The following is a 14,413-nucleotide window of genomic DNA, read 5'->3' on the forward strand; positions in this document are numbered from 1 at the left end:
TTTAAGTAAGATGAGAGCTGACCTTCAACCTCTCCTATGCTAGCCAGAGCCTGGTTTGGTGCCTTCTCTCAAAGGGACTTAATTCTAGTGGGGTGAGTTGACCCTGTGACTGTAGGAGTGAGGATAAAATGCCTCTATCCCCTGTACCAAGCTAAGAGTAGTGATACATAGGCTGAGGTAAAATAAATACAATTTCAGGGAGATGCCACTATGACCTCTGAGCAACTAACAGGCTGGGGTGGAACTATTTTACCCTAAAAGAGAGTGATAGCTGGATGCCCTCCTACATATCCCAGATCCTGCTCAGCTCCTTGCAAGACTGAGAGAGGATTTTACCAAGAGTGGTCCTGCTACTGTAAGTCTGTAATCCATTGGTGAATAGTAGTGAACAGTAACAGGTTTATCCTGATCTCTCTCCATAAGCTAGAGAGCTGCTGGATTCTTCACCATGCTGTCCACCCAGAGGCACAGTACCAGCATTCTGACCAGAAAGGAAATCCTGGAAAATGGGTTCTTGGCCAGCTCCTCCAGCCATAGCTATTCTTCTCCTGTTGTGAGCTATTACAAGGACTCTAGCAGTGCTTCCAAACACGACACCTGGGAACTCAAACAAGACACCTGGGAGCTTCCTGCAGACTTGGACAACACAGCAAGTGGCAGTTCTCTGTGTGTTGTCAAGCAGGTGGAGTCTCTGAGCAGCTGTGTGAAGGCTGAGCTGCACAGCCTGACCCAGAGCATCTCTGACCTCAGTCTTGTCTGCTTCTGCAAGGCCCACCATGGCCAGGCCACGTTTGAGCTGTCTGGTTTGCCCTGTGAGCACCCCAGCAGAGATGGCTGCCTGATGAATATGGCATCACAGAACACCTCAACACCTTGCAAGAAAGACAAGCACTCCAAACCACTGGAGAGCCTGCTCTTCAAGAGCTCTGAGCTGCCTGGAGACATCTCAGCCCTTGGGAAAGTGCCAGCACCCAGGTGGGACATCTCAGCAATAAAATCCTTTATGGATACCAGCACATCCCTCGATGTCAGCACTGAGGAATTACGCTTACTGGGATGCTCCAAACCAGACACATCACCCCTGGAGACCCCTGTGGTGATTCCTCTGGCTTGGCCTGGTGCCTTCAAGAAGCACCCCACGCTGATCCACAGGTCTGCCACCCAGGAGAGCCACCTGAGTGACCCTGACGCTGTCCCTGTGTTTCTGCACCAGGCTCTGTGATCCTGGCTGGAGCTGCTGGGTGCCTGCCCCCTCCTGCGAGGAGCAGGGAATCCACGCTGCAGCACAGAAGACGGAGCCAGCGGTTTGAGTGGCGATGGCAGCAGCTGGTGACAAGCTAAATCTGCCCACCTGGGGTGGCACTGGTGATGGGGAATGTTTGGGCTGGTGGTGGCACCCCCGAGAGCCGCAGCCTTGCTGGCTCCTCCTCCTCCCCGATCTCTCTGTTTTGTATTAGCACAATAAATGTCTCTCTGCTGGTGGTCTCTGACTCTCGCTGCCCTCCCATCTGAAGCTGAGCTCCCTGAACAGCCGGGGCTGGTGCAGCCCCCTCCGGCACCGCCCGGGGCAGCATCCCCGAGCTGGCCGTGCCCGAGCTCCCCCGCCCGCCCCCGTTACCTGGCGGAGGGCTCGGGGCGGGTCCCGGCGGGGAAGGGGCAGCGGGACGCGGCTGCAGTCCCGGGGCCATGGCTGCGGGGCGGGGCTGCGGATCCCTCTCCTGGCGCACCGGGAAAGCGCAGCCGGGGAGCGGCCCCCGGGCACCCCGGCCTGGCACCCAGAGTGTCACTGCCCGTGGGAATCCAGCACCGGGCACCCGCAGCGACGATTCCGTCTGTCACATCCAAGCCCTGCTCCGAGGGAAGGAAAGGAACCCAGGCCACCGCACCCACCCATTAGAGATTTTTCACACTCTCCTTTAGATCTCACCCCATTCACACAATCCTGATTTTCCTCTCATGTCCCAGTTTACAGCAAAGAAAGGGAGGAGGAACTTGTTAAAACCACTTTTCAGGACATTTATGGGTCGCTGAATAACCAATGCACTGTCCCCCTCTTTTTTTAGGGGCAGATTAAGGGGTAATCAGTTATGCTGCATGAGAGGACAGAAATAAAACGGGAAAGCAGCAAGAGTTGCTTGTAACCGACTTTTATCAATCACAGCAATAATTTCATTAATATACAAACTCCCTCATTAGTTATGTGCCCAACCTGCTCCCCCTGGCCTCGCCTCACCTCTTGAAAGCACTCACCAACTTGTACTCCTTCGAAATTCTGTCAGTCAGCCATACATTTTACATGTATCACACTCCCACGACTAAAGTGTTTCTAGTTACAAAGTAAGTTTAAATACTTCCAGAGGGCCAAAGGGACAGCTTTGAAAGAGAGGTATGGGCTACATGTATTCCACGCCAGCAAAAAAACTTCAGTGAAAAAATTTGTTCTTCAGCTGTCAGAGAGGCCTCAGAGACACACAGAAAACAGGGAGCTGCTTGTATCCCCTGGCTGCTCACATGGCTTTTTTTAAACCATGTTACAACATCAGGAACAGGTGACAAAACAACTTGAAACAGGGCTGGGAAACAGAAGTTATTTACAGTTTGAAGTATAAACACCCCAGAAGAGGACAAACCAGAGCTAAAATTAGCAAGAGGAGCACTCAGGGGCTTGGTTCAGCTGCAGCCTGTGCTGGCTGACTGATTGCTATTGATACTGCACAGGAGAAGAGATTAAGCTTGTTGTGTAAATCTGGAGCTGGAATGTACAAAGTGCTCTGGGTGACAAACACAACCACGGCCTTAAAGGAAAACAGAGGAATAAATGAAAAAATTCCAACATGCTGCTGTGAAAAGGGAATGGCTACAGTGGAGGAAGAGATACAACCACTTCTGCTAACATTGTATTAGCACATCACAACTGAACAGGAGATTTGGGGCACCTCCTTTAGAAAAACCTGTGCCAAGATGCTATGTGAAGCATGAAGAAATGTAAAATAAAAAGATATTTTGGGGGGATAAAAAGATAAACAGATTTTTGGCAAAATTTTAAAAACCACGGCAGAACAAGGTAAACCCCAGAAGTCATGGAAGGCCTGAAAGGAGGAAGAATTTAACAATTTGAATGTCAGACTGACAGCCAAAAAAGGCTTTATAATGCAATTTCACCATGTTAAGATAAAAAAAATATCCTTGCAATAGAGGTGTGGTGTTGATGATGTTGACAAATCTTTTCTTCTCACCACTGATCTCCTTGACTCTATTTTTGCTGTGCATTGAGCTTCAACATTTCACAGTCAATGAATTTAACCTGAATTTCCACTCCTGTGCATTACTGAACTCACTAGCTCAGGGAGTGAGTTAAATATCAAATAAATGGAAGTAAAAATATTCATGAGTTTCTGTGCAGTATCACAGTTTCTTAATAATGATCCATTAAATCTTAAGGTTTTCATCCATGTGCTGTTCTCTCTTTTTAAAATTCTGTAGTTCCAGTCTGCTATGAGGCAGCAATTGCAACAATGTCATTATTGCTAAATTTCAAATCCTCCCCTCCCTTGGAAGAAATGTTCTCTTTCTACAGTAACAAACTCACCTCTCCTTCCTTCTCTTTGGCAGAGAGAAAAAAGGAGGCTGCCTCAGGGTGATAAATGTATTTTCAGCAGCTCCTGTTAAAATTATGGCTCTATTTTTTTGTCCTCAGTTCACAAACCAAAATAACAACCCTTCTCACAGTGTAATTAAGGATTTCATGTACACCAGGAGAACCAACAGAAAGAATTAACTACAGGAAAACAAATGCTGGAGCCAGAAAGAAGGACCCAAAACACATTTTCTTGGTATATTATTTTTTTAATATATTAAAAAAATTACAGTTTCAATAAAGAAGTAGAAAAATAAGAAATTCTTTGGAAAGTGCTTGTAAAATACAAGCAGTTCCCCAGAAGGCATTAATTATCTGAACTACCATACATAAATGATCCAAGCATCCAGTGAACTACTGAGACAGTCCCAATCAATACACCAAGAAGAGAGACTTTAAAAATGGAATAATATACTTTCCCTAAAAGGTCTGTCTCAAACTGGGGAAAGCCAGGTCTCAGGTACTGTTCTGGAATCCAGCCTCACTTGGGTCAGTATCATGTTCCTTAAGTAAGGGAAGAGGAAGGGAAAAAAAGAAGAAAAAAGAGTTTTAATAACAGAGTAGAACTGTAAGATTTTTGGCTTAAATGGGTTACATGAAACAGGCAATTCATGTTAGCACAAACTGCAGCTCTGCCAATATGCTCCAAACACACTTTGAAGCATTAAATGTGCTATGAAGAATTCTTTCAGCACAGCTGCATTTCAGTGCAGCTCCCAAGGAACAATGCTGGTCACCTGTGCACTGCAGCACTGGCCAGAGCTGTGAACACTCCTGAGGACTCCCTGCTCTCACTCAGGCACCAGTAATGAACTGGATTTAGCTGCAATTACAAACTACACTTGCACGTACTGATCCCCCAATTAAAATAAATAAGAGACTTAATAAATTGAACAGTACATGTTTTATGGAGATTAACAGCCACAAGTACTCTGGATCACACTTCACTGGTCTCATTTATTGCACAGCTAATGTCTTACATCACCTCTTGCCTGTGACAAGTGGAGCTGCTACACCACCCTCACTGCTGCTACTACCAACTACTCACTTGTAAATGTTATTAAAAATACCTGATTCAGTTTCTTAAACTCAACCACTTGGAAGAAGATGTGCTCCAGGATATATTTGGCATCTTGCTTGTCCTTTGGGAGTTCACTGGTCACCCCCAGGATGTCGCCGCATTTCCGCACGTAGAACTCCAGGTCATCATCAGTGCCTGAACAAGCACCCAGGGAAGAAGGCAGGTGAGTGGCACACATCTGGAGCAGCTGGCCCAAAACCTGCTCTGAATCTCCATCTGCTGTTGGCATCCTGGGAGGTTCAGTCCCATCACTAAGCTCAGTGGACTAGCCATGATGTATTCCTGCAGCCAGTACCTGCTCATCTTCATGTGTTTAGAATAATCTTAACATTTGAACTTCAAAGCATAAAAACGATGTGAAATTTATCAGCCAGAGTGCACAAAGCAATTTATGTACAATATAGGAAACAGCAGGCAAAAGCATGATAAAATGTCATGTAATAGACAAAATATAATTTCATGGTACATAAAGTTGCACTATTAATTTCCAAAGCCTTTCAATTTCTTAGATCAGGATAAGAGCAGTAGATTTTCCCAAATGAGGTCCATGCATTAGAATTAAATATAACAACTTTCCCCTAAAAAAAGTGGACTTTTATTTTAAATGTGCAAACAATCTGCTCCACTTACATTTGTTTGTGATCTCTGCAAGACGTGCTTTCTCTGAGGAAAAAGTTTCATCCAAGTCAAACAGCTCCAGAGCAGGAGGAGGCAATTCTTTGAAAGCAGGTGGAAAAACCTGGGAGAGAAAAAGCAGCATGCTTGATTGCCACATATTTTTCTTATACTTTATAGATCTCTAAGACAACAGTTTTGAACTTATATTAGATTTGAAGAAACCCTTTAAAAAGTCAAAAGCAACTCCAAAGCCATGGAACCAAGGGGCACCATTCAAAAATCCCAGTTTTATGTTGTAAAAATAACTGAACATTCCAAAAGAATTTAGCCACACCTATGCCAGAATTATCACCCAGCATCACAACTAGACATTCTTATTTGCAGTTTCAGTTTTGCTCCATGAGACCCAGGTGATGGCTGAGAGCTGAGGAACTAAATTGGCCCTAACAGCTCACCCTGAAAACATTGACATCAATTGTGTCAGAGTAATTATTGACATCAATTCTGGTCAGAGTAATTTCTGTTTCATGCAAGAGACCATTTATGTCACAAGCTGGACTTGGGTTTATAAAAAGCAGTGAAGGAGACACCACTTTCCAGTGCACTCTTGAAGCTCTAAAGGATCCCAATAATGCTTTCTCAGTGGCCAGGGTAAAGCAGGATGGAACAATGATGGCAAAATTCAGACACTCAGAGATTTCTGCCTTCTGAAATGAGTTTGATACCCCATAGCTTGTGTTGTTGCTGTCAGCCCAAACATTGCTGTTAGAGTTTGATCAGCTCCTGCTATAAAGACTGATGCTCCACTTTCTGCTTCCCCTGAGGATCTGGGAGATGGAGGCAGAGCAGGACAAAGTGGCTCCTCCCTGGCAGCAGGGAGTGCAGTACCTTCACCACCATAGCCTTCTCAAATACCACATCCTCTTTTCACTGGGAAGGCTGAGCCAGCACCTCACAGGACTGGGAACAGCTACTCAGTCAAAGGCTCATCACACAAGGATTCTGTTTTGGTACCACACACTACATTTTGAAGCTCTTTTAATAAATTAGAAGTGTAAATGAGTGCTCTTTCCTAAAAGATAGTCCCTACAGTGTAGTCTACTCCCAAGTGATTAGTTATTGCTACAGCATTTCTCACTACTTTTTTTACAGAACCATGCAAATGACACACAGAGGCTTTGGATGAAACAAATGAAATAGAGACTCATTAAGGTTGGAACAGACATCCAAGATTATCAAGTCTAACCTTCATGGGGAAGAGTTCTCCCTGTAATATACAAGCAAGAAAATTACTCACAGCTGGCTGGAGGACAGGTAGTGGAGTCTCAAATTCAGGCTGAATGAGTTGGAGGGGTTCATGTTTCATATTCAGCTCTTCATAAGCTCTGCAGCACAGAAAAATTCCAAGTATGAGGAAAAAAGTGATACCACATCTATTTCCACTAGCAGGCTATAGAGATGGATTTTTGTGAACACACCAGCATCAAAGTTTTGCAATGTAACAGCACAAAAAAAAGGGATGTCCATTTTATAAGGACCTCAGAGAACTACAGATCAGTAATACATAACTTCTAAAGTGAGAAAATTAAAGTTGTGACAGGGGAAGATAATGGTAGGTGGATATATAAGATGACTAAAAAAATGACAGCTCAATTCTACAATCGACTTTTAGTGGATGAAGGAAAAATGATCCAGCACAAAACAAGCAGAACTGGGATTTTAGAAAAGTTTATAAAGAAGTCAATAAACAAAAGTTATTTTTTAAAAAAGTATTTGTTATGGGGTCAGAAGGGAGATCCTCCTGTGAATTCACAACTAGTGAAAATACAAGAAATACAGAGTAAGAAGAAAAAGTGTCCCCAGCAGAGTGAAGTTTATGGAATCTGTGTTAAGCTGCCACTACTCAAAGTATTCAGACATGATCTGGGTAACAGGGGGAGTTATGATGGACAAAACTGATAGTGACAAAAACTGGTAAAACTGAGCAGCTGATAAACCTCAAAACACAATTATTGGGAAATGCAGAGGTCACTGAAATGCAGTTTTCAGTAAATGCCAAGTAATTAAAAAGTGGAAAAACGAGCAGTTCTCAGTTATCACTGCAGAAAGTGCCCAACTTCATGGCAGATAGTTCTCAAAATATCAAATTAATGAATCTCATGTAGTTGGAAAAAAAAAGAGAAAAGAGAGCCAGAAACTACAGCTAAGACAAAAAGCAAGAGAAAACATCATTGCCATGCTGTACAAATCTATTTTCTTGTATATCCATATTCAAAATGCTCAGCCCTTCCTGCTCTTAAGGAGACACGTTTAAGCACAAACAGAAAATGCAGAACACCAAATGGAATAAATAAACAAGTCATAAGAAAATTACAGCTGCTGACTTGATAACTGAAGGGAGGGCAGTTGTGTCCAGCTGATAAAGGGATGTATCAAACAGCTTTGTGAAGTCCCTGGGGTTCTCATCTCCTTCCTGCAGGCACACTCGCAGCTGCTCGGAGAGCGCGGCGGTGTCTGGGAGCACGGTGTAGTCTGAAATCTGGACACACAGATACACACCCCTGTCATGTGAAATAGCCAACCCATTCCCATTGTCTCTTTCTACCTCCTATCTCACCTAAAATCTCTCTTAGAAATCATTTTTTCACTCTTTAGCAGGTATGGCCCTTTGCAGTGCAGCTCACTAGATCAGTAACTGTGCCACCTCTTCTCTCAGCTGTAAAGCTACCCAACACATGGGTGTTTTATTTGGATTTCTGTTAACTCTTTAAAACAGACAGCTTACTAATCAACTGTGCAAAACTGCTGGTTTTTATGCACACAGAGTATACAATTTAATCACAAAAAGATATTTCCAAATAAAACCAGCATTTGTATACAACTAAAACTGGCACACAGGTTGATCCCTGCTCACATACAGAAAATCTGCCTTTCCTTCCTGCACATTCCTCTTGTCTCAGGGCTCAGAGGGAAGTGCAAACTCATCACACTGGAGCAGTCCATCTCATAAACATGGGCAAATTGGAAAGAGACTTTCACAAATTATATCTGATGATGAATATCAATCTAAGGCTGAGTGGTACCATTAATTTTTACACCTGAGCCTCAATCCTAGACCATGAATAAAGGTTCTGCAACAACAGCAGGATCCATCCTGCTGTTAACCACTGTGTGCTAAACACAGGGTGTGCCAAGACCAGTGCTGATCCCACTGCTCTTTACCTCCTTGTGATGGATCTCTCTTACCTCGGGGTCCTCCATATCCATCTGGTTTAAGTGGATATCTGATGTTGTGAGCCACTGGAAAAGCACATCCTGGGGAAGGGCAAAACTCAATTACTTTCAGGAGGATCCAAGTAATTTCATACTATGCTTAAATATTCCTAATAAATCTATTAAATAACATATCATGAAGAAGATTAAAAACAAGATAATAAACCAAAGAATATCTCCTAGTGTTGGCTGAGAATTCCCATACTGAATCCATTTCATAGGTCTTGCTCTAAAATGAAGCTGAGCCTGGAGTGCTTTACAAATGTTGTGAAGATACAACAAGGTGTTTTTAAAGAAAAAAAAATCCCAAAAAACTCCAACTTACCATGATCTTACCATTTTCTTCTTTATCTAAATACTGGTCACTGAACATGTGGGAAGATCCCAGGGCTGCCATCTTTCCACCTTTACTCTACCAAGAGAGGATACAATATAGCAAAAATTCTTTCCAAATCACAGTTTTAGAGGCAATTGTTATTGCATTCCATTACTTGTCTACATAGTAAAAAACTGCATTAACTTGTTCTCATCATTAACAATATCAATCCTGTGCTTGTAACTCTTTATTATTAAATTCTGAATTAACAGGTTTGAGTAAAACAACATACGAAAAATCTACTGGTTCCAAGGTGAGAACCTTGGAATTCAATATGCTGTACTTAGAGAGCTAATGATAATCTTATTTAATAAATTATTACTAAAACAGCAGAAAAACCTCAAAACTTCAAAGAATTAAAGACATCCACCAGTCAACCAAAAAATATGGAATCTTTGCTGACCACCTCATTAATTCTCCTCTGAACCCCATGCAAATTTTACCATAAAAAAATTCAGGAGTCACTGGGCTTATCTGGAATTTGCAGATGCATCAAAAACTGAGGTGGGTTTATAAGTACCCCCAAAAGATCCACTCACAATCTCTGTGTGGGGCAGGGGGACTGCAGGGAGGGCCCCAGGCAGCTCATACCTCATGCTGATAGAAAGCCAGGATAGGCCTGTTGAGTGGGAAGCAGACAGACCCTGTGGACAGGATTGCCACTGCTGGCTTCATCACATTCAGTGTGGCTCCAAAAGGATAAACAAAGGTGAGGGCTCTGCAGGAAATACAGGGATTCCATAAGAACCTGCATGCACAGGCAGGCTGGACAGATTCACAGAACTCAAACTGAAACCCATAGACTAGAGACAAACAAGATCTGGTCATGAGTACAGTAATTCCTTTCCAAACCTATCCCCCCTGTTCCTTCAGAGGTTACCAAGCTCTACTAAACAGATTCTCCTTTCCAGATACAACCTAAGAAGCACAAGAACATAAGAAATGCATTAGAAAACCTCACCATAAGCCCAGTGCACTGCTGCTAATCACAAACCTGCCAATTCTCAGGTGTTCTACACATTTTCACATCAATTTCCTCAAAGAAAACACTTACTGTGAGTCATGGCCCCTTCCATCTTCATCTGTTGTCTCAAGCACTGTTTTCTTTGCAGCTTCACTGATTCCCCTACGAGATATTGAAAAACAAACCTTACTGAAAACAATGCAGTTTACAAGAGTTTACTGTGAAGATTTACATGCCCCAAATATTCACCTGTTCAAAACTCCATCAGAGATTAGTGCTTCTTTTGGGTGGTGGTACTTGTAATACACATTTCGTACTACAGCATCTTGAAAAATGAAAAAAAATATAGAAATTGACATCTTAGCTGATCAATGTGTTAGATTTAGCAAAGAAAAATTAATTTAGCTCTTGGATTCCATGGTGTTTGCTTTTAACACCACAAATCTGGCATTTGGCTACCAAAAGAACTGAAATGAGCCTTCCCTTCTATTTCCTTTTGGACAGAATAGATTTAGGATAGGAATATGTTTGCAAATTCAAAAAAAAAAAATACAGAAAGTTAAGCACATCACCATCTTCAGCAAAGCAAAAGAGACAAAAAGATTATTGAGTTAAAACAGCCTGTATCAACTTTTACAACTCTATTTTTTTATACATCTTCCACACACTTGATGAATTGAGTCCTATTGATGCAAAAAAAGGCATAGTCTAGAAAAGCCACCAAAGACCCCAAATATTTCATGTACACTGACACACACTTGCCTTGGGTTGTTGGGGTTTTTTTCAAATTGGCAGCTAATGAGTGACATTTTATTGGTCTGCTACAGAAAAGTGCCACTTCTTATTCAGCATGAGCATTAAGTGATTCAATCCTAAAAACATGTGGAAAATGTTCTAAATTAATGTCTTTTTAAGCAAGAAATTTCTCTAGATTTTTTTTTTTTTTGTAAATTAAAACTAGCAACTACAGCAAAGGAGTGGAAATGGCCAAGTTGCCCATGTACTCTGTCCATGGAAAGCCTTTGCTGTGCTCCAATATTACCTTGCCATGTGCATGCAGATTTAAAGGAAAAAAATATTTTAGATCAGAAGATACTTTGTGAGAAAGATCTGTTTGGCTTGTATCCATAAAGGCTGAACTGCTCTTTTCAATTTTCAAATTGATGAGTAAAGGTAGCAGTGAGCCCCATTACCATTATTGAAAATGATCCCATATTCTTCTAACAAAAAGTTAATGTTTGTGCCATTTCGGGACTCTCCACCTTCTCTCAGCATCACCAGGATGGCCCCACCATCCTCCAGGAATTTCTTCAGAACAGAAAACTAGAAATCAACAAAGATCCAGGAAAAAAAACAAACAAACGTGAGAAGCTACACACAAAACTGCATGAAGTTATATTGAGATGAGGGGAGAGGAATTAACTGCTTGCATTTAAGTTTGCCCTGTAAGAAAAACATTCAAATTCCAATGTACATGAACTCATTTAAAGCAGCTCTACAGCAAAGTCTTCTGCCTTGTTCTTTTCTACTTAAGCAAATTTTAAAACACAACTAACTTGAAAACAATTATTGACTTCTCACCTCATCAGCACTGAACTTCTCTCTTGGTCCTGCTGTAATCCACAATTTCACCCCAAATAGTCTCTCAGAAGTAATCTCATCTTTCAAGCTAGGAATAGATTAATAAAGACACGCATTATTCTTGGATATAGTCCTAGAACTTTTTCCTTTTGTTTTTTTTATAAGGGACTTGCAAATGAACACAAAGCAAATCACTTCAGTCACTTCTCATCCTTTTATCTGGGTTTAAAGTTGACAACTTGAGCAAAAATAATCCTTACAAATGCCAACCAGCTAAACAGTAATGATCCTCTGACGAGGCACTGTGGCAGATCCAGAACTGCTGCCAGCTGTCACAGCTGCTATTAAACTTTGCACCTGAGGAGCTTCCCATTATTTTCTTTTCTGCTTTCTGGTCTGGCCACATTAGATAGGATGAGGTGGAAGGGACGCACTGGGACTACAGAGCCCAGCTCCTGTCCCTGCACAGACCCCCAACAACCCCACCCTGGGCATCCCTGGGATTGGTGTTCAAACCCTCCTGGAGCTCTGGCAGCCTCGGGGCCGTGCCCATTCCCTGGGGAGCCTGGGCAGTGCCAGCACCCTCTGGGGAAGAACCTTTCCCTGATATCCTCTCCCAAACAGCTCATGCCATATTTTGCAGTGTTCAGATAAACAGTACCATCTACAAAAACCCTGCTTTCTTTTTGTCCCAAACTCCAAATCGAGACAGACCCACAAACCTGGATGAATAACTTCATCCTTACAACTCACACTCCATCTCCTACAGGTAAGCTGCAGCTCCCAAGAACCACGCACAGCATCCCACAGGGGCAGAAGATGCAACAGGGCGCAAGCAACGCGAGAGAGCGACCTCAGCTCACGACACACACCCCCAAAGGCCACTCGGCTGCCCACACGCCCCCAAAGGCCACTCGGCTGCCCACACACTCGCCGGGGCCCCTCCGTGCCCCGGGAGCCGCCCCTCACCTCTGCACCTTCCAGCTGCCGCGCAGCCTCTTCCGCAGGGCCTTGTAGCCGCCGGCCGGCGTGAAGCTCTCGCCCTTGGAGGCGTTGAACACTATGGCATTGCGCGGGCCGCTCTCCATAGGCTCCCCCGGGGCTGCCGGAGGGCTCCGGGGAGCAGCGGGCAAGCGCCAGCGCCCCGGCCGCCCGCGGGTCCCCAACGAGCCCCCGCCGTGCCGCCGTCACCACGCGCGCCTAGCAACGCTCCTACCGGACGCATGCGCGGGCGGCGTTTTCCCCCCTCTCGAGTGCAGAGGTCGCCGCAGTGGTTCGCTCCACTCCCCGCCAGGGAAAGGGGCGGGGCGGTACCACTGCGGAGGGCGGGGGGGGTGGGACGGGGCGGGGACACGGCGGTCCCGCCCTTCCTCAGCCCGGGCGCTTGGTCCGTCCGCGCCCTGAACCCCTCTTGGCGTTTCTGGGCCTTGGATCTTGCTTGTTTAAAACCCCAATCCTGATAGCTGCAGGTTCTTCCCTGTGAGCGTGGGGAGGCCCTGGCACAGGCTGTCCAGAGAAGCTGTGGCTGCCCCAGCCCTGGAAGTGTCCAAGGCCAGGCTGGATGAGGTTTGAAGCAGCCTGGGAGAGTAGAAGGTATCCCTGGCCTTTAAGATCCTCAACCCTTTCACGATTCTGTGATCAGCTTAAAGTAGGGAATTCCTCTTTAAATTAAACGCAGGCAGTGCATGCAGCCGCCCTGTGCTCTTCAGCCCAGCACAAGGCAAACACCCTCCTTCCCCTCTTATCCAGGACACCCCGAGAAGCACATGAGTATTTGCAACTTTAATATAAACCATGTCATATTTCCAATGACTTCAGCATATACAAGATAGAGCCTGATAAAAAAAACCAAAAAAAAAAAAAAAACAACCAAAAAAACCCAAACCAAAACAGACAGTGGTACCAGCACAAAGTTCCCCACAGCATGAGCATCACACAACTTTTAGGAAGCCCCCTGTTTATCCCCGTGTTGCTCTGAGCCCCCTCTCCTCCCCACAGCAACAGCAGAACAGCTTAAAAAGAAATGTGGGAAGTGACATTCAATGAATACACCAGCTTTTAAATTAAGGCAGAATAAATAACTGTTCCACATGAATGATGGGCATTTTCAGGTGAGTGCTGGAGCCTGGGGCATGGCCACCACTCATTGTTCACTCCCCTGTGCTCATCACAGTAGTGTTGGTGTGCCTGGGGCAAGTCAAGCACATGCTGTGAAAGCACCCTCACCCCCAACCAGAGTTCAGCTATAAAGTTATTTTTATTTTTCCAAGCAATTCAGTCTCTTTCTCCACCCCCGCCTTGATCTGGGATTTTCCTCCTACACATTGGCTCCTCCATCACAGCCTCGTTGTTGCTTCAGTAGCATCCCAATCCTGGGCCAGAAGGATAATCCACTCACTTTGAGGAGGATCAGGCTGGCATGAAAGGCCACAGCACAGTTCAGGACTTACAGATCTGCAGCTGCCTTTGGAGCAATAACTGATGAACAGTTTTTCACACAGCCCAGGATGAGCAGCTTGAGTGACAGAGTTCATGTAAAGGAAGGAAGCCACTGTTCATGGTGATGTGAAGAGTTTCCTTTTCTGTTGAGGGCTTTGAGAAAGACATTGGGCATAGCTGAGCATAACTCCACAAAAAAAAAAAAAGTAAAATAAATGTGTCCAGTCACAGGGACATGGCTGTTGATGTGAATGATGGCACATACCTCAACCATAAATATAACCACAGAGTGAATACAATTCTGCCAAATAGCACAAGACACTCAGGGAAAATCATAGTCAGTTTGCCACTTTCCTGAGAGGGAAGCATTCATTTAGGGAAAAAATCCACCAAACAGCAAAAATTAAGAGCTCTGTTCCATCCCAGCCAGTTAGTGTGTTAGTG

At 44.2% G+C, this 14,413-nt stretch overlaps 2 protein-coding genes across 2 annotated transcripts; one reads left to right on the top strand and one right to left on the bottom strand.

Moving 5' to 3' along the window:
• The first annotated feature begins 448 nt into the window (after nucleotides 1-448).
• LOC129046863 (uncharacterized) lies at nucleotides 449-1,222 on the top strand. The gene has a single exon (XM_054516683.1). It carries the CDS (start codon nucleotides 449-451, stop codon nucleotides 1,220-1,222), a length of 774 nt encoding a protein of 257 aa, XP_054372658.1.
• Nucleotides 1,223-3,825: 2,603 nt separating this feature from the next.
• Nucleotides 3,826-12,729, bottom strand: IFT52 (intraflagellar transport 52). The gene is made up of 13 exons (XM_036395986.2): nucleotides 12,500-12,729; nucleotides 11,531-11,618; nucleotides 11,143-11,272; nucleotides 10,199-10,274; nucleotides 10,040-10,111; nucleotides 9,577-9,703; nucleotides 8,935-9,021; nucleotides 8,583-8,651; nucleotides 7,721-7,875; nucleotides 6,634-6,721; nucleotides 5,349-5,457; nucleotides 4,708-4,853; nucleotides 3,826-4,141 (listed from the first exon to the last, which is right to left on the bottom strand). The coding sequence occupies exons 1-13, from the start codon at nucleotides 12,616-12,618 to the stop codon at nucleotides 4,094-4,096; spliced, it is 1,314 nt and encodes a 437-aa protein (XP_036251879.1). The 5' UTR covers nucleotides 12,619-12,729; the 3' UTR covers nucleotides 3,826-4,093.
• Nucleotides 12,730-14,413: the final 1,684 nt, after the last annotated feature.

This window comes from Molothrus ater, chromosome 17, assembly GCF_012460135.2.
Source record: "Molothrus ater isolate BHLD 08-10-18 breed brown headed cowbird chromosome 17, BPBGC_Mater_1.1, whole genome shotgun sequence".
NCBI classification, from domain to species: domain Eukaryota; kingdom Metazoa; phylum Chordata; class Aves; order Passeriformes; family Icteridae; genus Molothrus; species Molothrus ater.